This window comes from Cyanistes caeruleus, chromosome 3 (assembly GCF_971803275.1).
Source record: "Cyanistes caeruleus chromosome 3, bCyaCae1.hap1.1, whole genome shotgun sequence".
NCBI lineage: Eukaryota > Metazoa > Chordata > Aves > Passeriformes > Paridae > Cyanistes > Cyanistes caeruleus.
In genome coordinates, this window is record NC_141703.1 from 55836280 (window position 1) to 55861550 (window position 25271).

A 25271-nucleotide genomic window follows, 5' to 3' on the forward strand; every position below is an offset into this window, starting at 1 on the left:
ACTTGGCATACTTCCCTTGATTGTCTGCTTCATGTATGTATGCTTGCTTTGTGGCAGTTCAATTTGACACTAACAACTGACCTTTTCAATTTTGAATTGACTTAACATTTCTGTTACTAGAAGACTAAATACATAAAAGGCCTTCATATGGTGATTTTTGTATTTTTAGTGAAAACTGTCTATATTTTTTCCATTTATTGAAAGCAAAAGATACTCTTTTATAAAATCCAAAATTATGGAAAACAGACTTAATTGATTTTGGTTCAAGACAAGATTAGTAGTCTTATTCTGAGAATATAACTACAGCCAGGAGTAATATCAAGTTTCTGGTTTTGTTAGTGTAAATGTAGTTTAACATCTTAAGCCTAAAATGCATACAGGACAGTCTGGTGCCTTGTATATTTATGATGATGACTGAAAAGTCTAGTACTCTGTTCAAGTCATGGAGGCAGGAAATACAGCTTTTCTGGCACAACCCATTTTGATATGTAAGAAAGTTACAAAAACAGCAACTTGTTTGTTGCCTACTTCTCATTCTTCTAGTAGAATCAAATGAGTGCTTATACTCTCTAATCATTAACTTTCACCACTGCTTCTCAAGCAAGCAGTTTAATGAAGAGTGTTATTCTTCCATGCAGTTCTAGTTGCAGGTGCCAGCTCCTTCTAATTTTCCATTTAGGACTAAGAAGATGTACAATGGTGAAGCAAAGGTGCAATTTTGCCTTCTCTGGTTAAGTTCCTGAAAATTGAGCACTGCTCATTTCTGTGGAAAAGTTTAGGTTCATGCATATCCTAGGAGAAGCATTTTTGTGACGAAGTAAAAAGTATTCGTCACTAGCCTTATCCTCCCAGTATTTTCAACTGTCAGGGAATACCATTTAATCTTTATAATTTAATAATATGAGGATGTGAGATAGCTCTGACATTTTGGTTTGCTGAATAACTTGGTGATTCTTGGTTGCTCTGTACTAATGAGGTCCTTTCCATAACTGCTTATGTAATAGGGTCAGTCAGAACAAAGTTTACCATACCTAAATGTCAAGACTGAACCAAGCTAATTTGAAATTATTGTGATCTTGTGTCATTCAAGTATTTTGTGCTAATTGCTAGGTATTGAATTAGTTTCACTTGGAACATGATTTAAATGTTTGTGATCTACTATTGGGTTCCTGCTGTTACCTCTATCATTAGTCCTTTAAAAAGTTTTTAAACCTAGAAAAAATATTTTGTCATCTAATTTACTCAAATCTAGATGTGTAAAACAATGTGCCTTCCTTAGGCTTGTTTTTCTTTCCTCTTCTATAACTTTTTCTCATTCTGCTTTTTGTAGGCTTGTGTTTGGGACTATTGTTTTGTATTCCTACACAAATAAATAGTTTGCTAGTATTATCCAATGAATCTTTGTCTTGTTTGTTCCAGGAAGGCTAAAGTATGTTCTTGTTATGAACTGCAATTGAATTCCCACTTCATCAAATTTGACTAGAAGTACTAGAATAGCAGTACATCTTACTGATTAATTTTTGCTTTTCATTGTTGTATCATGGCTCTGTTTGAATAGCACATGTGCACGTGTACTGTGTCGATGTGGCAAATTAAAAGAAAATAATATTTTTTTTGGAAACAATTACATCTGTAGACATCCTGTCATTTAAATTGCCCTGCTATCTCAAAACTATGGTTTGCTGTTGATCGGGATTTTCATAGTTGTACTTTTTCAGTCTCTGATTGACTCTTCATTAATAGTTTGAATCATATGTGATAAATGCTGCTTCCTTGCTTAACAGTCCACTTGCATAGGAAAACATCCTGTGTTTTAAACTGCTGGTAAGAATGACAAAGGTTCCAAATTCTATATAATCAAACAACATGTGGTTGAAATGTAAATGTCACCTTGTGGTACTCTGCTTTAGTACTGACTGTATGGTAGTGAAGTCTACAATCATTGAAATGCCTTGCTGATGTTAGCAGGAGAGAGCAGGTGTTGATGGCAGCTGTTAATGCTCTGAATTACTGGTTTTGAATGGCGCAACTAATTCAATCCAGAAAATGCAGTTGAATGAAAGATTTTTCCTCCAGAGAGATGAATTTGAGATCATAAAACTTGTTTTAACTAAGTAAGATCAAAATTAGGGAAAGTAAAAATTTTCATCTTGGCCTGCTGTAGGGGAAGACAAATACTCATAAAGTGGACCTATACCAAAACAAATACAAAAAGTTTTAAGAATAAAGCCCATACTCAGATAATAAAACAATATATTCTGTAAGGTTTTATTGCAGTAAATTTTACTGGTTTTATTGCTTGCATTTTAAACCACTTGTTGCATCCAAATTCTTCTGTTGTGACATTGTAACTTGTGCAGTTTGTGGGCCTAAAAAATACACCTGGTACTCAAAGCCAAGGATTTAATTTTTAGTCCAAGTGAAGCCTTAGTGGTCTAATAAAATCACTCTCAGTAGTGCTAACACTTTTCCACTCCCATCCCATATCGCTACCTTTCTGTAATGCATTTAATTTATGATCATATTCTATCCACTAGTTACAGAAATGTATATAATGGTAAACTTTATGCCAGAGACTTGTATAAGACTAAGAAAAATGTACAGCTAGTGGGGTGATGGTGATTCTGTTACTAAACAAATCGTGTTGCAACTAAATAAGCCAAAACTGAGCTCCAGACAGGCAAGCCAAGTCTTGATGAAGCCTGAGAGGTCTGGAAGTATGTGGTGTTCATACAAAACCTGTAGCCTGTTACTAGCAAAAATAAGTGGTCTACGAGGCTATGTGTGCTGAGCAAGACTGTGGAGGACTACAGACAGCTACAGGCAGATATTTAATATGAGGAGCTTTTTCTGTGTTCAAAAGTACATGGTTGTGTGGCAGACGCTCTCTTCTCTGCTTGGTGCTGTTGAGATAATTCCTGGAAGATTTTATTCAGTCTACTTTTGAAAAGTGGGCTGGGCACCTTAGCTGGCATCAAAATTTTTGTTATTGTAGTGCTGGCATTTGGAAATAAGAGAATTGTATTATTTATATTTATCTTTTGGTTGTTGCAGTTTCCTTTGCTGGGGTTAGCACGCTTCCTAGTATACCTAGGAAGGTTTGTTTACCTAGTATAGAGTGATGCTTTGGCAGTAACACACATAGAGTGACTCTTAGGTAAAAGTACTTGCACAGAAACAGACTTCAAGAGTAATACAGAGGTTTTGTTTGAATTTGAAGAAAATAATTGATAAGTTAACAAAGTTCTATTTTCCCCTAAGTTTCTAAAATACTATAGACCTATGTACAGAAGCAAATTGTATAAAATGAAGGACACAACAGGGAGAAGTATCATAACAATTGTTCTGACAGGCACTACAAAGATGAAAAATCCACTATGGCAGTTAAACGCTCAAATTGTTATAAATTTAGCAGCTTTATAAGAAGAGAAGAATAACCAAGGGTTGTTTCTTATTTATAACTTCAAAGAAGTCCCAAATCAGGAAGATCTTTCTCCAGGAAACACAATTTATTTAAGGCAAAACAGTCAATGTTGTGGTATTGTTAGCTATATTCGTATTTAACTGAATTCTTTAACTGAATTGCTACTAATGGAATGCCAGTACCTTTCTGAAAGAAAACACACCACAGGTATATTCTTTGATATGTGAGGTTATTTATTTTTACTCATCAGATGATGATCTAATTGCTCTCACTGTAAAGAATATGGAGAAAGGACAGGAACAGGTTTTTATAGCCTTCCCAAGTCTGTTAAACACTTTGCTAACAAAATGTCAGACTTATGGTGATGCAGCGGGGAAAACAAAAGGAAACATTACTTCAACAGAATTTAATATGACAATTTTTGAGCCATAGAAACTTCTTTAAAAACAAACTTTTAAACATCAAATTCAATATTATTTAATACTGGTCTAAGTTTTTATTTTGTCTACTTAGTATGCTGTTTTCTACTTTTTTCTGAATCATTTTGATATTTTGCACTTGTTTCAATTGGAGCATTCTTGCCTGCTTCTTGGGCCTTTTGAACACCTTTAATTGATTCATGAAACAGGACTTTGCTTTGCAAAGCCATTTATTTATACTGACTATTCATGTTACATTTTTTGCATTACTCATTAATTTTGTTCTCAACTATACAAAATATATATTTCTACTGCAGAAAAAGTCAAGCTTGGCAATCTGTGGTTGTCCAGATCTTCCTAAAAATGGCCTTTTAAATGTCAATATAACTTCTGCCATCTTGGTGTTCTTCAGTGTCAAGATACATTTCAGTACAAACTTGGAAGTAATAGCAAGTAAAGTTATTTTAAAGTTATATAAAAGACTTTTTTTAAAGCTTTGAATGTTTGAAGTGTGAATGCTCTTTTGTTATGTCTCATTTTTGCTTGGTTCTCTGACTTCTTCTGCCACTCTTGAACTGTTTTGTCTCTGGTTTACTTTACAGTGTCCTTTCACATGCCAATATGACAGTGTTGCTATTTATCTTGCTTTGTTTTTTTTGGGCACTACTTTACAGCATGGTCTTTTACTGACCCTACAGGTTCTGTTGTTGTCTTCCTTCTTTTGTTATCTTTGAGGAATTAGATGTTTTAATCATAGATGCTTTCTGTAAATTGTCCTTTAAAATTCTCTGTCTCTTTTAATATGTTTTCATGTTTGATTGGTTAGCTTTGATTCCTCTCCTCCTCCACTTGTGTTGTACTATTTTGTTTAGGTATTGCAACTTGATTATTGTCTAACACTGAAGTAAGTTACAGAAGTCTGTCTTAACACTTACGCAGTTGATCTGAATAATCACTTTGAGTCCTGTATGCAGTATTGCGTGCCACAATATAGGAAGGACATAAGACTGTTCGAATGTGTCCAAAGGAGGGCAGTGAGGATGGTGAAGGTCTTTGAGGGGAGGCCATATGAGGAGCAGCTGAGGTCACTATGGTCTGTTCAGCCTGGAGGAGACTGAGGGGAGACCTCATTGCAACTTCCTTGTGAGGGGAAGAGACTGATCTCTTCTCTGTGGTGACCAGTGACAGGACTCAAGGGAATGGCCTGAAGCTGTGTCAGGGGATATTTAAGTTAGATATTAGAACTGGGTATCAATTTTTCTCCCAGAGGGTGGTTGGGCCCTGCAGCAGCTCCCCAGGGAAGGGATCACAGCACTAAACCTGTCTGAGTTCAAGAAGCATTTGGACAATGCTCTCAGGCACAAGGTGTGATTCTTTGGACTTCCCTGTGCAAGGCTGGGAGTTGGACTTGAGGGTCCTTTAGAATCCCTTCCCACTCAGGACATTCTTTTATATCTAAATCATATAAAAAAATATATAAATATAAATCATATGATTTTATATATTTAATATAGTGATTTTCCTGATTTATATCAATAAAATAAAAACAATAGTTTTCTTTTTTATTATGCAAATCCAAATATTTGCATGTACTGAATTTCATAGTTCTGAGGGAATAGAAATTAATTTCAGCTCTTCCTTCAACTTAGAAGAAGGAGCAAAACTCGTTCCTTCCTTCTATTACTGTTTTGAAGTTATTGTTGATCCAAGGTGTGTAGAATGACAGAGTAATTTAAGAACAGATGCTGTTGTGGCAGCTTCTATCCAGGAGAGGTGTTGGATGGATTAGTACAGTGGTTCCAACCATGGTATCCTCCCTTGAGCATTCTTGTTCTTTCAGACATCTCCAGATCCAAAAGATGGCCCCAACTCCTATTGCAGAGTTGTGGGACCCTTGAGGTTGTATTTTCAAGTGACTCCAAGTACCATAATTTATGGGATTGTATGGATGCTAACTCTGATGCAGGGAGCATGGTGCCTGTGGAAATAGCAGGCCACATAGCTTTCTCAGTCTCGCCTGAGAAAGGGGCCTGGGAAATCATAAGGAGGAATTAAAACAATCCTCAGAGACAGAAAACAGCCTTGCAGGTGCTGTTTGTCTGTTCCTTGTTTTCTTGCAAGAGAAAGTCCAGGGGTGGTGAACCCCACTGACCAATGATGGTGATGTGTTAGTTCACTAACCAATAAGAGTTTTCTGTGCTTTTCACATATCAGTCTATAAAAAAGAGCTGAGGTAATAAACCGAAGAGAAACTTCTCCAGTTCGACTCCATGAGAGAGTCCGTGTCATTCTTCTCGCCGTTCCCAATAGAGCGACAGGATTGGGTGGAGAATGCCTCGTGGTTAATTGGGTCATTCTAATGTGGTCCGTAACAACCTGCTGTAACTCACAGTCTACTTGACTTGATTTTCTCAGCAGGTTCACAGCTCTCACATTAACTGTTTACATTTATTACATCTCTGCTCTCATAACTAAGCTGTTCTCTTCTAATGCTAGCTAGTAAGTTCATCTACATAGACTAACACTGCAGTCAAACAAGCCTAAATGATGCCAATTGCCATTCACCTCCATAACAGTTCAGCTGAAATAATGTGTAGAGCTACTCTCATGCTTACATACTTTGTAGTAGGATAAAGGTAGGATAATGGCTGTGGTCTGTGCTGTTATGTAATATTAGCATGGTCCTTTAGAAACGGCTCACAGTCTGTATCAATGTAGCTTGTACATCTGGTTGTTCTTATGACCATATGTAAATTCAGAACTTAGAATTATGCATACTTTGAAGATGACTGGGATAGCATCTTTCCAGTATCACCTTTTGCATATGGCATAATGCATCATCATTTTTTGATTATAAAAGGCTTTACAGCGAAGTGTTTGAACCACATTGCTTTAATTGTTTACATAGGATGTAATGTCCAAATAGAATTCTAGTGGTCTGATGCTTTTAAAAAGCCCTTAAAATGCTGGAATTACTTGAATAGCATATTTTTTTTTGTAAATTGAAGCAAAACTTGCAAAGATGGTAAAAAAAGGGAATAATGGCTGTTTACATCTGAATTAGAGATAAACAGTAAATTGCCATTGTTCTAAAGGCTTGTGAATCTGGGCAGTGAATTCCTGCTGCTCCTGGCTATGGGTTTTCAAGATAAGTATCTTGATTTTTCAGAAGAAGGGCTACTCACTAGTTGGCCTGATTCTTTCTTTTGAGTTGAAGGAGTGATTTCCATGAAGTGCTCTATAAAGCTCAGTATGTTTAAAGAATGACCATTTCAAAAAGAAGTGGAAAACACCCCATTCTGCTCCTCAGGCTCAGTTTAATTTAAACAGCATTTAAAAAAATTATATATGTTTCACTCTACACAGACTGCATATGTCCCTAACTTCTTATATATATATATGTATAGATAAATGTATATTTGCAATGAGTTTAACATGTTGATTTTTGTGCTTTATCTGCTGAAGTGCATTGGCTGAAGGAACTTGATACTTGTATAAAATGACAAAATTCAATGGAGTGAGAAAATATTTAATTTTTATGGAAATTTGTGATCTAGAGTTTTTTATTTATAGCTCATGTGGCTGATCGGGAATTTAAGTAGCTTAGTTATAAGATTACAGTAGTTTTATACTTAGAAATGATGTAATGCCTAATTATTAGTTCATTGTATCTTTTTGATTGTGATGCATAATGGAATCTAAGAAATAAGGTAGTTTATTATTTACTCTGTTACAGGTAGCTTGCATGCAGCTCATCAATGCTCTCGTTACATCTCCTGATGACTTGGATTTTAGGCTTCACATCAGAAATGAATTTATGCGCAGTGGCTTGAAAGAGATATTGCCAGTAAGCATCTCGTCATCTCTCTTTGCATTACTATTTAATTTTTTTAATTATTTGAGCCTTAGAGGGGAAATGGTAGAATAAGTTCTGATAAATTATTCTCAAAGGCATTTTATTAAGTTTGGGAAAGAGCAGTCAGATAAAAGAATCAACCTTAAAATAAAAATGAAAAGGTAAAGTGTGCTCTCTGAATTTTATAACAATTCCTCAGCATTTTATGACTTTGCTTAAGAACATGTGACACACTGCTGTGCAAAAATTTTAAGCCAGCCTAAAGTTATGTTTACCTTTTGAATATTTAACTTACGTGTTCTTGTAATTTTTAACTTTTAAATAACATAGACTTTGGGAATTTATTAAAAAGATACATTTATTTACATATGGAGATGCTAATTTTGCAAGCCTTTGTACTATTTCTTTGCAGCAACTACAATGTATAAAGAATGAAGCACTAGATATTCAGCTGAAAGTGTTCAATGAGCATAAAGAAGAAGACATGATTGAATTCTCTCATCGTTTAGAAGATATTAGATCTGAACTAGAATATCCTTTTGAGGGGCTATATGATCTTTGCTTGTGTCAGAAATAGTGTGGCCAGCAGGAGCAGGACACTGATTTGGGCACTGGTGAGGCTGGACCTTGAATTCTGTGCTCACTTGTGGGCAGCTCACCCACAAGAAGTGCATGGAGGGGCTGGAGCATGTCCAGAGAAGGGTCTGGAGCACAAGTCCTGTGAGGAGCAGCTGAGAGAACTGCAGTTATTCTGGAGAAGGATGCTCAGGGGAGGGCCTTGTTGCTCTCAGTGACTACCTGAAAGGAGGTTATGGTGAGGCGGGCTCACTTCTCCCAAGTAACAACTGACTGAATGAATGAGAGGAAAGGGCCTCAAGGTGTGCTGTGTGAGGTTTAGATTGGATAATAAGAAAAATTTCTTAGAGAAAGGGTTCTCAAGCACTCGCATAGGCTCCCCAGGGAAGTGGTGGAGTCCCTATCCCTGGAGATATTTAAAAGATTCGTAGATGGGGCATGTAGTGGCATGTCTGAATGGTAGACTTGGCAGTGCTTGGCTAATAGTTGGACTTGATCATCTTAGAGGTCTATTCCTACATAAATCATTGCATGATATCAGAAGGACAAACATGAACAAAATAAAGCATATAATGGATATTTTTCTGCTGTAATTTCTGTTTAAAGAAGTTACCAGTAAACATTTGACTGAACTTTTTTGATTCTTTGTTATTATTCTGCTTAACACTTTCACTGAAGCAAATGATGTTTACAACATGGTGTGGAATACAGTTAAGGACACAAGTGCTGAAGGATATTTTCTTTCTATTCTCCAACATCTTTTGCTGATAAGAAATGATTATTTTATCCGGTATGTTTAATGCTGTGTTAAATGTTAATAATGGATTTTTTTTTATTCTGTTATTAATAGGGTATTTTTTCCATAAGTTTAATGATAGGTTTTAATCTTTCTATGTGGACTGTAATTTGTGAGCTCATGTTTGAAAGAATCAACTTGGAATCAATAATGCCATCTGTATGTTTTTGTCTCTTCTGCTTAGTGTATAATTTTATTTTATAAATACAGAAAACTATTTTAAGAGCTGAGCCTTATTGATTGCAAGTATAAGTGATCAGGAGAGATGTCTTATCAGTTATAAATCATAGTAGTATAATTTTGTGGTGTATTCGAGTCAAAGGACAAAACCAAGTATGCAAAGAAGTACACTTTATGCAGAAATCTGAATATATGCTTAATGTAGAGTAACTTTTGGGTAGGAATTGGGTATTTTCAGTATGCGTTATAGGTCAGTGTAGACATGTTTCTGTCTCCTGGAAAATTTGTCAGATAAATTACAGGGAAACACTTAATAAAACTTCAAGTGTTTCAAGCTGACAAATACTTTCCTTCCAAAACTCTTGTGTTGTCTTTGAGGAAACACTGGAGGAGCAAGGTATGAACTGAGCAGGGGCCATCTGTTTTCTGCACAACATTCTGTATAACCTTGCGTTTCAGGCAAGGTCTAGCACAGATGTACGTTTAAAGGTGAAGGGTACTTGCCTGCTATAGGTATATCTGTGCTAGACCTCTTCCACCTGAAAAGGTTTGAATTCACAGCTTGTGTGTTCTGGGCAAGTGACCCAGCTGTCATACCCCCTGGCATTTTAGAACAAGGTGTTTTTCATTCCTTTTGCTGAAGCAGGGCTGCAATGCACTTGTAGTTACAAAAGTCACAAAACTAGTTGAATCATGCAGAAGGAAGAGCCTTCTCTTTACTGAGAGGAAGCAGGAGGTGGTCTTTCCTTTCTATATTTCTATAGGGATGGAGATGTAGAATTTATAATACAAGAAATATTTATCTTTAGGGCAATTGTTTTTTCAGGCTTTTGGTAAACTCATTTTGTGTAATAAGCTGCCAAACATAATTTCTCTTGGAAACTTTTACCTTTTTATGGAAACAAATCAGCCCAAAGCCTTTGACCGTACTTACTTACTGTTCATAGATGAGATTTTAAGTATAGATTGGTAGATAAATATGCTATAAAATAGCTCATCTTTGTCTTTAGTCCACAGTATTTCAAATTAATTGAAGAGTGTGTGTCACAGATAGTGTTACATCGAAGTGGAACAGACCCAGATTTCACGTATCGTAAGAGATTAGATATAAATTTCAGCCACTTACTAGGTAAGTACTATGTTTGGAAATGATTACAGCATCATACTTATATGTATGTATATATATACACACACACATATATATACACACATACATATGCATACACATATATATATATATGTAACTGAATAAGTGATTAAGAATCTTGTCTTCCTTGCATATGTGTATGTGTGCTTGATTTTTTTCAAGATGTCTGTGTTGATAAAGCAAGATTAGAAGAATGTGAAGAGAGGGCTTCTGAACTTTCCAGAAAAGTAAGTAATTTTTTACATCATGTGATCGTAAGATGGACACAGGATTACTTAATAGATTAATGAATGGTGTAACTGAACAGTGGCATAGTTTTTAACTTCAGCTTAATATTAGTTCTGTGTTAAAGTGGGAATTTGGATGTTCCTTGTAGACTAGGAAGCCAAGTGGTGTAAAGTAATTAACCTTAATTAAGAAGCTTTCTACTATTTAAGTTTTCATGTTCAACTCTTCCAAAAAACAACTGAATACTTTTTTTCAACAGTTACCAGTTTCCCTAACAAAATAAACAGTGGGAGAATAAAAAATAGACTCCTTCATATCTACAGACTGTAATTACTGTACATACATGTAATTACTGTACATACGTGGCTTTTAAGCTACGCTGTGTAATTTAGTATACATTAAGTCTTTATGCCATTTCATATAGTAACGACCTGTAGTGGTAATACAGATGATTCTTCCCTCAGCATGGAAATTGGAATAGCAGACATGTGTCCTTGGTATTGTTACCACGTGAGTTTTAAGAAGCACGAAAGGAAAAGTTGGAATTTAAAGGAACCATGCAGAACTGACTGGCACCAACAATTTTTTTTTTTTTTTCTCTTTTCTTAGTTTGAAAAAGATTTTGTAGTTCATCAGGAGACCCAGGCCCTGCTGCAAAAAAAAGAGGAGAGAATCAGTGAACTTGAAACAGAATTGCAAGCTTTTAAATCGCAGGTAAAAAGACAGTATAAATGAATGCATGAAAAAATGTTTTTGAAAGGAACTTCCTTTTCCTTTTGCTTTGGATTCTGATAGTACATTTGAGGGTTTTTTCAAAGAATCTTTGTCATTGATTATTATCAAATGTTAGTTTCCTTTATTTCTGTTTTATACAAATAATTGTAATGTGACATTAATTAGCTGTGAGTTCCCAGATGATCCTTTTATGCCTGAGCTCAGTTAATTTAAATAGTTTCTTATGTTTCATTTGGGTTTTGCTTTCAGAGTCAGATTTCCAAAGTAATTAACCACATAGGGTAATAAGTCTTATGCTTTTAGATTAGCATTCATCATTGTGATCTGTATCCCTCCACAGGAAATTGCTGCTTATTATACAGTTTGCTATACTGAGGCCTTACCATGGATATCCAGCAGTGAAAAAAATAACCTGTAGCTGGATAAGAACATTTCCTGAAAATTTTTCAATTTTCAAGCACAAATAGATATTTTAAAATGTGATGGAGAGGAATAGTTCAGATTTTTTGAGAGTAATACTTGAGTTGTAACTATTTCAACTCTTAAATCTATGTAAGGAGACTGTGTAATCAAATGATTTTTCTTATGTCTTATTTCTGACAATAAGAAGCATAGTCTAAAATGGCTAAAGAAGAAAACATCGGAAAGACATGTTTATAGGTGTTTATTTTAATATTTCTGAGTAATTTTTTTAATATTTATTGGTTTATTTAATTTTTGTGAGGAAAATTAATTAAGCTCTGCTCTGGTCTATTTAGAAATGTCATTCTAATTTATGTTTCTGGTCAAAATTAATCGTTGAAGTCAAAGTCAAACATTTAACAAAAGCAATTGCAGAAATGGTTGCATTCTAAAAAACTAAATACAGTAAGAGTGGTGCATCATTCATTAAGAAAGTATTTTTCTGTATTTTGAAAACATAAATACTTTTTGTAAGTGAAATTGGTTTCCTCCCTATTTTACTTTTTCTGTTATTTACTGCATTAAATATAACTTTTTTTTACATGCAGACAGAGAGCATAATGTGTGATTCTGCTCACTAATTTTCATGCCATAAATTATCCCACTGTTGTTAATGGGATACATGAAAAGTTTTATAAATGTCAGGTAGTTGATTACTGCAACTTAGTACTTTTTAAATCTGTCTAAAGAGGAAACTTTGGCTTCCATCAGTTGCTACTTAGCATGTTGACTTCCACCTCTAATGACTATTTTTAACTCTGGTCTCATTCCTTTGCTCTCTTCTTGCATTTGGTATGTATTGATGTATTTCTTTCATTTCTGGAGCCCAACTGTTCAGTGTCTATTTGTCAGTGAAAACAAAGCTTATTTTCAGAAATTCAAAACACTATCATGCTGTTGTGCATGCATTTATTTGTATTTATTGATATTCAGCTGTTTCCTTTTGGAAATTTTAAATCTTTTGCCTATTGTATTTCCCTTTATTTTCTACAATTATCTGTTTCAGCTCATAATTAGTTGGAAAGGTAATTAGTGCTATCACCAGTAGATAAATATTTCTTATTTATTCTTTTGTTGTTTTTGTCAGATACTTTCTTATTTATGTTTGCAGGCCTATGATAGGAATTTTTCAAATAGTAGAAGTAATTTTATTAGACTTGCTGAAGTCCTATTCCTATTTTGATACATTATAGATGTCATTTCTATGTGAAATAAGAATCTGGTGTCTAAAGAAGCTTTATTTTTGGAAGGATATTTTTTCATTATTCCTCCATGTTTTCAATTCTGTAGAATGAGAATGCTCCTACATTGGAAGATACCTGTTTTTCAACAGAATTATTTATCTTCAGATTTTGCTGTTACATTCTTGGAATGTTTCTCTGTCATCTGTAAGATGAAAACAACAGAGACTAGGATGTTATTTTTTTTAAAATTTGAGCTAAACCATGGTAGTCTAGATAAGATCTCAGGATATCTATCATACCCTTCCTAGCTCATGGTCCAGTGAAAAACAAAAAGTGGGAAACACCATTTCAGTTTGTCGTTTTTGTTGTGCAGGCCTGGGTCTGAATGTCTGCTTCAAATATTGACACTTCTGATTGTGAAATCAAAAGCATGTTGGGCTCTTTATCATTCTTATTTAACTGTTCTATACAAGACAAATGGCATTGACTTTCAACTGGCTTTCTGCATTTAATATATAAACTACGATTGTTATAGCATTTTGTTGATTAAACTGTGAAACTGAGTAAGAATATTTTCCTTATCAGTATGGCTCGGTGCCACCTGGTTTTGTGCCATCAACTCATGGAGATGCATCTGTTGTTCCACTGGAAGGTGCAGGACCACATCAATTTCCACCCCCTCCTCCTCCACCGCTGCCTTCTAATGGAGCAATTCCACCACCACCACCTCCCCCTCCTCCTCCACCGCTTCTGAATAGCTTGGGAGCTCCTCTGGGTTTTGGTGGTGCTCCACCACCACCACCTCTACCAGGCCTGCCTGGAATACAGTGGTCCCCACCTTCATGTGCTTTGCCATTTGGAATGAAGCCTAAAAAAGAATTTAAACCTGAGGTTACCATGAAAAGACTCAACTGGTCTAAGGTAATGTTGATTAATGACAAATACTTGATGTAAAATCTGACACTGATCTTTGGGAAAATAGATTGTCAGAAGTAAGACTAGATAAGCAACTTATACATTAGTTGAAATTATGTGAGATAGGAATACTTTCTGTTTTCAGCTTTTCATTGTTTTTTGAAAAGTGTGTTTCATTAACCTGTGAATCATTTGGGCAAGTATCTGTTGACTTTATGAGATGCCTGAAAAAGTCAGTTCTGGTCTAGAATAAAACAACCTGGATAGCAGGATGCTTCTTATCCTTCCTGGGTCCTATTATGCCTTGTTTTTCAGCAGACACATTATGTTGGATCAGTCACTGCACTATACTGGTAGCTATACAGTTTCCAAACAAGTGTGTTGAATCTATCTAGCCTGGACTGGAAAGAAGGAGTGCAGGTATCTCCATTTGTCTGTAGTAAAATATACTTACATAAATTTAATGGCTAACAAAATCTAGACTCAATTTGAGGTTTGGTTGGTTTTGGTTTTGTTTTGTTCTCCTTCTCCATTGTGACAGGATTAAGTATACCAGTCTACTGAGTTTGGAAACTATGATTATTTAGACTGAAATAAATCAGTAAAGATATTTTCACAATTAATGAATTAATCAAAGCTTCATTCTGGAAAGTAAGATACTTAGTATCTAGTTAAACCAACTATGTTCAGAGATTATTTGAAGTTTGCAAAGCTAATTCACTCCTTTTAGATCTTGGATAACAGAGTGTGTTGTCTGCATTGTTAGAATCGTTTTTTTCCAAACCCACTTATTTTAGGGTTTATTATTGTTAATGAGTAATATATTAACAATTCTAAATATGAGTTGTGTACTAAAAGTTCACGTTTTACAGAGCTCTTAAATATTTAATGTGCTTTAGACTTTACAGAGTACAGTTTCTGTATAGTGTCAAAATAATTAATAACATTTTGCTTTATCTCTTGCTTGTAGATCAGGCCTCAGGAGATGACTGAATCCTGTTTTTGGGTTAAGGCAGAAGAAGACAAATATGAGAATGCTGACATGCTTTGCAAATTGGAACTTACGTTTTGTTGTCAAAAAAGGGGTAAGTATATGATGGATTTAATTTTCAGCTTTTAGAGATACCTTTAACATTCTTGGGACTTAAATATATGAAAAAACCCTCAGAATATAACATTGTTTCTAAGTGGGATGTATGAAGGAAAATGTCTTTGAAAATCCTAGACTGCTTACAGCAGTAATATTGAACTATTTTACTTAAGCATGACCTGTAGGAAAACCTCACAGAAAAAAACTCCAATAATTCTTCTGGATAATGCAGATTTTCTTTATCACATTTAAAAAAATATTCATAAAATTTTATCAGGATACCTTCATAAATTACTGGAATCTAATCTGGAGCTCAGAAGGTAATGCATTTACCCTCAGAATTGATATGATAATTGATGTATATTGGATCCATGATGGACGATTGTCTTTCAGTGATTTTTTTACTCCTGATAAACCTGTAGGAACATAGATTTCCTTTGATACTTGCTTCTTGCTTAGATTCTTTAGCTTTTAAAACACTGTGAAAGAACAAAATACTTGAAAGTATTCCTGGTTTTAAAACTCTTCTCTTTTCCATGGAAATAAGTTGTTAGCCATAGTTTAGGTTATTCTGTCTCATACATAAAATGCCTGTTACTTCCTGACTCATTTGTTTTCTCCCTCCTTTTTTTGGTAACAGAGATGTAGTACTTTAGAGCAGCCAAAGGGCTGTAATGTTTAATTTCTTTGCAAACTGAACAGGGGTTATTGTATTTTTAATTAGCTTAAAACATTCCATTTTGATATTTTTATTGATAAAATGGCATGGCATTCTCAAATTTCTCCTTTTTTTGGGATATGCTTTGGTGTGAATTATCCAATTTCTTTTTTTACCATTATCAGGAACTTTATTCCACTCTTGTCAAAGCATGATTTTTATGCCCTAGTAGTATTTCTACTGATTTAAGTATTATAGCTTGTTGCTGCTGATACTTAATAATATTAAGAATGTTGTACAAAGATAAAAAGGCAAGAAAACCTCACCACAGACATGTTTGCTTGAATCTATTAAAATAAGTCTAGAAGCTAATTATGGTGCCTTTATAATGTTAGGAGAATTCCCAAGAATGTTCCCTGAATTAATAGGTTGGAAGTTTTAAAAGCCACTGGAGGAAGTAGTTTCCTATGTGTAATTAAACAGTAAAATTTGGGAGACAAGATGATGTTCAGGCCAAACATGTTAATGGCTCAGAAGAGGATTGTGAGTCTCCACAGACAACATGAGCATTAGAGTTAACAAGATTAACATCCCTCAATATTGAACTGAATGGACTGAATACATTGTTCTGGCAAAACCCAATAGAAGAGAGTTACTGGATCTGTAGTTGAAAAGTCAGTGAAATACACTTTTTATACCAAATGTGTGTGTGTGTTTGCGTGTGTGTGTGTGTACAGCAATTTAAAGGCTATAGTCTCCAGGAACAAAGTTTTTATTTTTTTTTTTTACTGGTGAGGCTTACTGCTTAATCTTTTTTATTTTTAAGTTTTGAAATTTCTCTCATCCCACATGGGTGATATAAGTGTACCATCATTTTAATTTTTCAAAGGAAGTGGAGACACTAACAATTTTATTTAGGACAACAAGTAGGTGTTTAAAGGGCAACATGGAGCTAAATTTAATTTTTGTTCAAGTGAGTGGTTTACAGAACTTGAAATGCAAGCTTATTAAGTGTGTTAGTAGGCAGGACCAGATCTCAAGGTCTCTTGTTGATAGCATGAATTTCATACAGAGTACAACAAAGCAATTGCTTCTGTTATCATGACAATGGAGAGAGGGGATACTTCTTTGTAGTTTATACTTAATTTACTGATTATATCAAAACTTACCAAAGAAATTAGAGACATAGAGTTTTCTTCACAATCTTGAGGAGATTTAACACCAGGCTCTCTAAAGTAGAATCAGCAAGCTATTCACTACACTCAAACTGGGAACAGTCCTTGACTATTTCTAAAGCTTTATGTCTAAAACCAGAAAGATGAGAAATTGAAAATTATTCCATAGCCAAATGATGGCATGCAAAGAAGGAGCTGTTTTCCACTCTGCTGAAGGGTCTGCTTATGCAGACTGTTTTCATTAAAATCTTTGCTTAAGAAGAGATATCTTGGTAGAGGAAGCAAGGAATGTTCAATGAAGCTTTAAGTGAATTTTATTATCATTAAGTAAAATCAAATTGAAGTACTCAAATATTCAGTTGGTGCATTTTACCAGCTAATATGCCAAAAGTATATCAGTGCTGATCTAGAAAAGGAAGTCATATGTCTATGTAAATAATCCTCAGGAATTTTCACTGGGGAAAAAAATACAGAACAGTATAGAATAGATTTGAAGATTCAGCAGATGTTTGTATAGGAGTTATAAAATATGTTGATCCTGTAGGGGCATTGAAGCAATTGAAAAACTGAAGATGTTATGGAGATATGAAAGAAATACTACTGCAAGAACAAAGAAGTGAAAGAGGGCCTAGCTTAAGACTGTAGGAAACCTTTGTTGAGTATATCCAGAGATACTTCAGAGACATGAACCATGGATGGAACCCCTGAAGGTCACCTGAAAGTCCAACAGCTTTTTGTTAAGGGACCAGTCTAATTCATGTTGCTCAGAACTTCCTTCAGCTGAGTTTGAGGTATTTCTCAAATAGAGATACAGGGATGGGCAACCTGTTCCCATGTTTGTCATTGTGGTGAATATTTTTTTCATAGTATCTTTTGAGGTATCTTTTATCGAAACTTGTGCCTATTTCTTCTTGCTTGTGCATCTACAAGAATTCTGGTTTCCTCTTATTTCCTGCCTTCTCTCAAGTCATTTGAGACAACAGTAAATTTTCCCTTGTCCTTTATTATCCATCTCAAGACTGACAACTTTTTCAGCTTTTCTGTCTGTATGTTTCAGCCCTCTAATAATATTGATGATTTTGTGTTATACTCATTCCAAAGTACCTGTATTTTTTGGGGGGTGGAGAAATCTATACAAAATACTCTAGATGCTTCTCCCTGAGAGTGGAGATGTATCTCCTTGAGAAGGGGAGTAGAGGGAAGTAACCACTCCTTTGACTTGCTGCTGGCAGCACTCTTGGTACTTTACTGGAGGAAATGTTTTCACTGTGCTGCTTGCTGATGGTGATAATGGAAAGTCCACATAGACTATGGATGATTCAGGTATTTTCTTTTGCATGTTGTAAGGCCGATTTTGTCACTTTTCAAAAGTTGAAGCAACATGTTTTATAACACTAAAACTTTGGGAAGATCACTGAGAAATATCAAAGCATCAGTTGTTGATGATATTCTGGTAGCAACTTAATGAAGATGAAATGTGATTTTTCTTTCATTGATTTAGGATTTAGTCAAGGGCATAATGGCAAACCAACGCCTTTGTCAGAAAAACCTGAGTGAGAGGGCTCCATGTGTGTCAGTGCATGAGTGTGTGCTTTAAGGACATTGTTCCTGTTCATGTCGTGGTGCTATCCCTGATTGATACAAAGAACCCATAACCTGTGAAATGTCACTAGATTGTCATTGTGGTTACCCTTGTTGTAAGTTTGTTATGGCCATTAGTTTTGGTTGTGTGTTGGTTACCTGAGTAAGAGTTGGTTTTGTGTACCTCTGATAGCTCCATGACTACTCACTGTCTGGGGGGAAAGAAAAGTAACTGACAAATTCTGTAAATTAGGTGATGAATGTGAATGGTTTGCATGGGTGATCTTTGGTCATCTGATATATTTTAAAGAAAAAAAGGATTGGTATGAAGGGTGGTTAGAAGAGACATGAAAGAGAAGGAAATGAAATATCAAGCGTTTAAGAATTACCAATAAGGGTTATCCTCATGATCTCAGATCAATAAAGAAAATCTGTGTAAAGCCTTTCCGGCAACAATGTTTTTAAAGGAATCTTTTACTAAAATTTTTTGAAACTGATTAACTGAATATATGACTGAAAGTTAATTGATATGTGAAATACTGAATGGCAGAGCTGGAGTTTACATATCCTTTTCTATTATTTAATTGTAAAAGATAAGATAACAAACTCAAATTCTCATTATTGAATGTCCACTGCTTTGTAATGCACTAAAAGCCTGATGGAAGAATAATCACTGGTCTGTAAAGCTAACATGCTACTAACTTTGCTGGAATTATTAAATATACAGGCAGGGGAGTGACACTTTGCATAAAAGATAGCATGAGCTCTAGAATCGTGAAAATCTTGTGTGGTAAAAAAAACTCCTGTGCAAAACCGTGTGAATGGAAATTCTTTCTAATAATATTATATTGTATTATTAGCTCTTGGATCTCAACATGTATATGATGAGAAAATGTTATGATTAGAGAAACTAAATATTTTGTGATAATAAAGTGGGCAATTTAACTATATCCAAGATTTGATTAAGCTTTGTATTGTAATACAGAAAAATTGCCAGCAGCTAAAACTATGGGGTAAAAAAACTGTGTGTGTGTCTTGATAGGGAAGTTCAAGATAGTATTGCAAGAAAAAAATTAGTATTAAAAATGTAAAAGTGTGCAAATAATGGGAAAACTCATTAAATGTATCTAGATAAATATAAACAGGATGTTCTTCACATACTCATTTTGAATCTTGAATTTCTTGCAAAGGACCCTTCAGCTAATTTTGAAATAGCTATCTAAGGAATTAGTGGGACCACTTGGAGACAACTTATCAAGTTCAGTAGGTTCAAAGAACATTGGAAAAATTGAGGATAAATGATCCAAAAGAAATAGGAAGGGTTATGTTTTCAGGAAGGAACTTTCTCTTTTGCTAAGTGACGAGAATGGATTATAAGATGTGGTAAGGCTGGCATAATGTCTTTTCTAGAAAACTCTTTTCTAGGAAAAGTTCTTGCTTTTTAATCATTGATATGAGTGCCAGGTTGCTTAGAGTAGATTCAAACTGCTATTTTTTTAAGACTTACAATACTGAAATAAGGTAAATCTTAGGGCGGAAACACTGGATTTGTGCAGTTACGTTGAAGAAGTACTGGTGTGGAGAAGATTATAGCAGTGAGTTGCTAAAGTCTGTGAGTAAGTGTAATTAATGTAATGAGACTGTAGTGATTAGGCATAATGTGGGATATGTGTTCAGGTTAACAAGAGAGAGCCAGCTACATATTGCTTAAAGTAATCCCTTGGGTTCTTGAAGTGGTTTGCCAAGGTGACTCAAAGATTTAGGAGTCTAGAGTACACAAGAAAGCGACTTCTAACCAAAAAAGAAATCTTAAAGCATTTCAGTCCAGAATGACAATTTGGACATCTCACATATGCAAAATATAAGGAAGCTAGTAGTTCCATGAAATACGTGCTTTGTAATTAATGTGCTGTATTTACAAATACCCTACCAATGAGTTGATTTGACTTGATCCAGAGATTCTTATGTTTAAAGTGATAAAGTCCAAATGAGGATTAGAAATTGCACATCAAACATGCAAGAAAATCCCTTGTAAATTCTTCATTATTTTTAGCAATATGCAGATAACTGCAGCTAATGGGAGATGGCATGAAAAAATTAGAAATGTTCTTTCTTTTCTAGATATCAAAGGGAATTAATCTAGTAAACTCGAGAGAGAAAGATTGCATGATCTCTCGCTATTTTTTTTTTTTTTTATCAACTAGGACAGATTTTCATCCTAATCTTATTGGAAATGGCAGTGTCTGATCCCATCACACCAGAGCTCCTGCCAGACTTGATTATTCAGAAATAAAGCACTTCTGTGGGAGTACTATCTCTGTTGGCACTTGACTTGAAAAGGTCAATATAGTTCTAATTTTTTTTTCTCCCCGTATACTCTGTAAGAAAAATCAAGACCTAAGGTGTTATAGTACCAGTTAAGTCTCAAGTATTTTAAATCAGAAAAGAGAGTAAATGCTACTGAGAAGATCAAATTAGCAATATAAATCAGTTTAGTGCCGTGTTTAACATACCACAGCATACAGGGCATAAGCAAGAGAACATGTTGTCTTCCATCTGAAAGATTAGGTTGAGCCCACTAACCTCGTATTTTCCTCCTTCTCCAGAGGATTTATCAGAGGTAGCTCCAAACTGTATTTTTTGTACAATCTTATTGTTACAAACCTGTAAGACTGTCAACAATATAGTTCTGTAACTTCTGCTGTAATACAGCACTGAGTAACCTGAATTACCTTTTAATGTAACTGTACAAGTAGAAGTAAATAAAACCTGCTATGCATTTGTTTTGCTGGCCTTTCAGTATCATCCTAACTATCCTGAAAGCACAATTATTCAAAAAGATTTGTGCATATAAAATAAAATAAAATAAGGAAAAATCATTCCTTTCTGAAGAAGGCAGGAGTAAGTTATGAGCATTTGCAAGAAACAGCAACTAAAGCATTGAAATGTCAGTAGTATCTTGCATCTTAAGTGTATCATCTTCATGTGAAGAGTGGATGGTATATTTAGTGTTGTTTGGTAGTAACTAGATTAGTTGTTTACATTCTTAGCAAATAGAATGAAATCTGCTCCTATCCGTTTTAAATATTTGTACCAAATGATATTTGTTATTTAGAGATTGATGTATAAGGATCAATGAGTAAATACACTTCTGTGGTGCCTTAAGCTTGGCTGGCTGCCAAATGCCCACCCAGCTGATCTCTGATGAAATAGAAAAGTTTGTGTGTTGAATTAAAAGCAGGGAAATTACTTACAAATTACTGTCACAGCAAAACAGACCCCATTTAGGGAAAATTAATTCAACTTAATTTAGTTTTTCTGATGTCCTGTCATGGAGAGGAAAAACGTTCAGTTGTTCAGACTGTTAAATGTATTTAAAGAGGTGGGATGTGAATAACTCCTAAAACCTGACTTTGCTATCCAGATAACTCCATGAATGTGTGGCAAAGACAAAATAGAAAACCTGAAAAAAAATAGCATAGAAATGGTTAAAATAGCCTGACAATAGCACTTTTTTTTTTTTTTTTGTAGTTTGATTTTTTGGTATCTAAAATTGTGACATCTTTTCCCCTTTATTCTCCTTTTTTGACAACTTCTTAGTATTAATTCTCCCTTGAATTAATTAATGATTGAATGACTGTGTCATCAGTGCCCTAATCTATGTCAGAATCATGAGTAACATCAGATCATTCTTCTGGTAGGACTGTAGAAGACAGTGTCAGCAGATGTTGTAAACTTTTATTATATAAGGTACTTTGATTTGTATTTTCAGTTAGGAACTACTTTGTCAGATAGTTAACAGATATTATTGAAGAGTTAGTTACAGCACTTGTAAGTATCTGCACAGTATAAACTCTACCTTAATTTTAATTTATTTTACCTTTTTTCTTTCTTTTTAACAGAGTTGTAGTATGTGCTGTTAATGCATGACTGTTTCTTACCTTCCATACACAGGCAATTTTTACTGTCTGTAAAACTGAGTTGAATGCTTGCCTTTTCTTCTCAGTGAAGTACCTGGACAGAGTAGTTCCTTTAGTTCACCTTTACCTTTTTCTTTCGAATAACTGATTCTCTTTTTTTCTTAATAGTTGATTTCCACATGAAATACAGTATCAATCTGCAGTCACTTCATATTTGATGAAAATATGACAGTATATTCAGGGTAACAACAGCACTCCACTACCATTTCCCAACAATGTGGTAAGAAAAGCCTTGGAAGGCTTCATGTTTTAGAAGCAATAAAAGTGCTCCTTTATTGATTTCTACTAGAAAATGTTTCCATGGTATGAACAAGTAAGATCTTAGAGGAGGTAGATATTATTTTCATGTATCCAGAGATCAAAAATAGTCTACTCAATTTCATAAGGCCTTAACTATAAATACCAACAGAATAGAAAAACAAGTTTGGAATTTAAAATGCAAATTATGGAAACTCATCCCAGTGCCCCTGCTCAGTCTAATAATTTTGTTTATTTAATGGAAAATACTCACTTCAAGAGATTCAATATAATTGTCACTATACTGGCAAGGATTCTGCATGAATTAATTTGCTAATGTTTGTATCACACACAGGAGGTATAAAACTCTACACCTGGTACAAACCTATTTTCATGGGTTTTTACCTCCTATTTGTTTCTCCTACATGTTTATTCACTAAGTGCTTTTGATGAATTTCCAATCTAATGTTGCAAGCATTTATATCTGACTAAAGGTAACGCTATATTTGAGTGTAATAAAATCTTCATTACAGTGCTGCTTTTATTGCAGCCTTTTTTCATTGTGAACTGAGAAAAATAATTTACATGCAAGATGTGTTTAACAAACCTTATTTGGCAAACCTTCAAAGTCACTGCTGATGAAAATTATTAGCATTTAAATTTCCGTGAGCACTAGTTTTTGTCCTTTAGAAAGTCTATCATTTAGTTTTTCAGTGAATGGCTTGTTTCAGAAGAAATTCATTTCAAGGACAATTCATTTTGAAAAACAAGCAAAAAAAACCCCAAAAACCTAAGGAGATTATGTGTTAATGGAGCAGTGATGTCCAATTAGGCAGCTGTTAGACAGTACTTGGGTAGTGGTATGCCATGTAGACTTGAGCAGTATTTTATTTGGCAGTCTTTGGTTCTGTTTGCATTTGATCAGTTTCAGCTAGAACAATATTTTAAGATATTCATATGTAAAAAATGACTATAGACATTTTCTTTCCTTACCCACTAAGATTACATACTCTTCATTATCTACTAACTTTGTAAATATGACCTGGACTTACCTAATGTGTGATTTATTTTCTTAATTAAAAAAAACAGTAAGTTGAGTACTTCATATGAATTTTTCTGAAAGAGGATTCCATTGTGGGCTGCTGTTCTCTGCATGATCTCAACATGATAAATTTCTCATACAATTTCCTCATTCTAAAAAAATTTTTCTTTAAAAATCTTGTTGTCATAGTTTGCTGACAGATATTTCAATAGGGCTCTTTCAATGTTTTCTATGAAATAAACCTCACCCTGAAGCACTTTTGTAATGTCCTGTAGATGATGTACCCCCCATTAAGAGTAATCAAGTTCTGAAGGTTATGTAAGAATTGAGAGAATTTGTTTGATCTGAAATCATAAGATTTTTTGGGGGGTTAAATCGGAGCTGTAACAAAATATTCTTTTACATAGGATATTATCTAGTTCCATGTTCTGAAAACTTTTGTAATAGGGTAGGATGTGTTTGCACTGTTGTAGTTGTTGGCTGGCATAATAGTTGAATATTTACAGTGAAATAGCTGTGTTTTCAGATACATTCTTCTTCTGGAGGAGTTTGTTGCATTCAATGTCATTTAAATTTAAGAGAATGAGGGCATGGACAGCATATCCTGTTGCTTTTAACAATTTCATATTCCTGTTTTATGGCTTTGCTGCTCCACTCTTCCTGTTTTTACCATTTAGTGGAACCCTTACTTTTTAACTCACAAGATACTTCTTCTAAAACCTTACTCACCTCTAACATCAGTTGAGTAATGAAACTTAGAAATTTCATCTGCTCTATTACGCAGCTTAACAGTTGTAAAGACTAAATGCTTCCTGCTGTGCAATTTCACTTGTCCTTTGATATAGAAATGGCTTTTTCTAAAATTGTAAATGCATGTGTATAGCTGGCAAGGATAAGAAGCTAGAAAGAGCCAGCCTAGGGTGGCTGCTTATCTTTGCCATTCCTAGACTGTGCGGTGTAATGTCTTCTGGCACTTAAAATTTTGCTGCAATGTATTTGATATATATCAAACAGAGTGTTGGTTTTTGTTGCTGGATTTCAGTGTAAGGTCTTGAGAAATAGTGGGTCATGAAGCAGTGGGAGGATGAAAAAATCAAATCACTGTTCAGCAAGATTGTTTGAATAAAAGCTGCTACCAAAGCTGACAGAATGGAAGGTAGCTGTAGCTGGAATGCATGTAGAGAAACTGGGATTCAAGACATGGCTGCCCATTGCAAAAACCTTGGCATCTGTAATTCAGCAGATCTGTAATGTTGCTGTGAAGAGAAATAAACATGGATAGATGTAGCTATAGCTAATACCAAACCAGGTTAGATCACCTTAACTGCAAAAGGCCAAAAGAGAAAGTTTATTTTCTAGTACTAATCTAGTAGTGTGAACTACTGTTCTGTGAACTGCTGTTTTAATGCTGTATAGAAGAGATGCAGTAGTGATAAATGGACTTGTTCAAACTTTAAAAAGGGGAAGATAGAATCCATTTGCTGCTAGCAGTCGACTCTCAGAATGTACCTGGGATTCTTCCTTATTCAGCAGAATAAGGAAGAGGTAGTGATCAAGTGGGGACAAATGCTGACATAAGCTGAGCT

The 25271-nt window shown here is 34.7% G+C and overlaps 1 protein-coding gene across 7 annotated transcripts in view; it reads left to right on the forward strand.

Annotated features, from left to right (window-relative positions):
• Positions 1-25271, forward strand: part of DIAPH3 (diaphanous related formin 3) — a 203669-nt gene that overhangs the window by 36632 nt on the left and 141766 nt on the right. For all 7 annotated transcript variants that reach the window (XR_015284568.1, XR_015284567.1, XR_015284566.1 and 4 more), the window contains 8 exons: positions 7580-7690; positions 8112-8230; positions 8949-9065; positions 10262-10380; positions 10561-10625; positions 11236-11340; positions 13593-13928; positions 14893-15007. Coding sequence is in view for 3 of the 7 variants with exons in the window: in XM_023932632.2 (XP_023788400.2) it covers positions 7580-7690; positions 8112-8230; positions 8949-9065; positions 10262-10380; positions 10561-10625; positions 11236-11340; positions 13593-13928; positions 14893-15007 (1087 nt within the window). In the remaining 4 variants the exon portion in view is untranslated. The remainder of the gene's footprint in view (positions 1-7579; positions 7691-8111; positions 8231-8948; positions 9066-10261; positions 10381-10560; positions 10626-11235; positions 11341-13592; positions 13929-14892; positions 15008-25271) is intronic.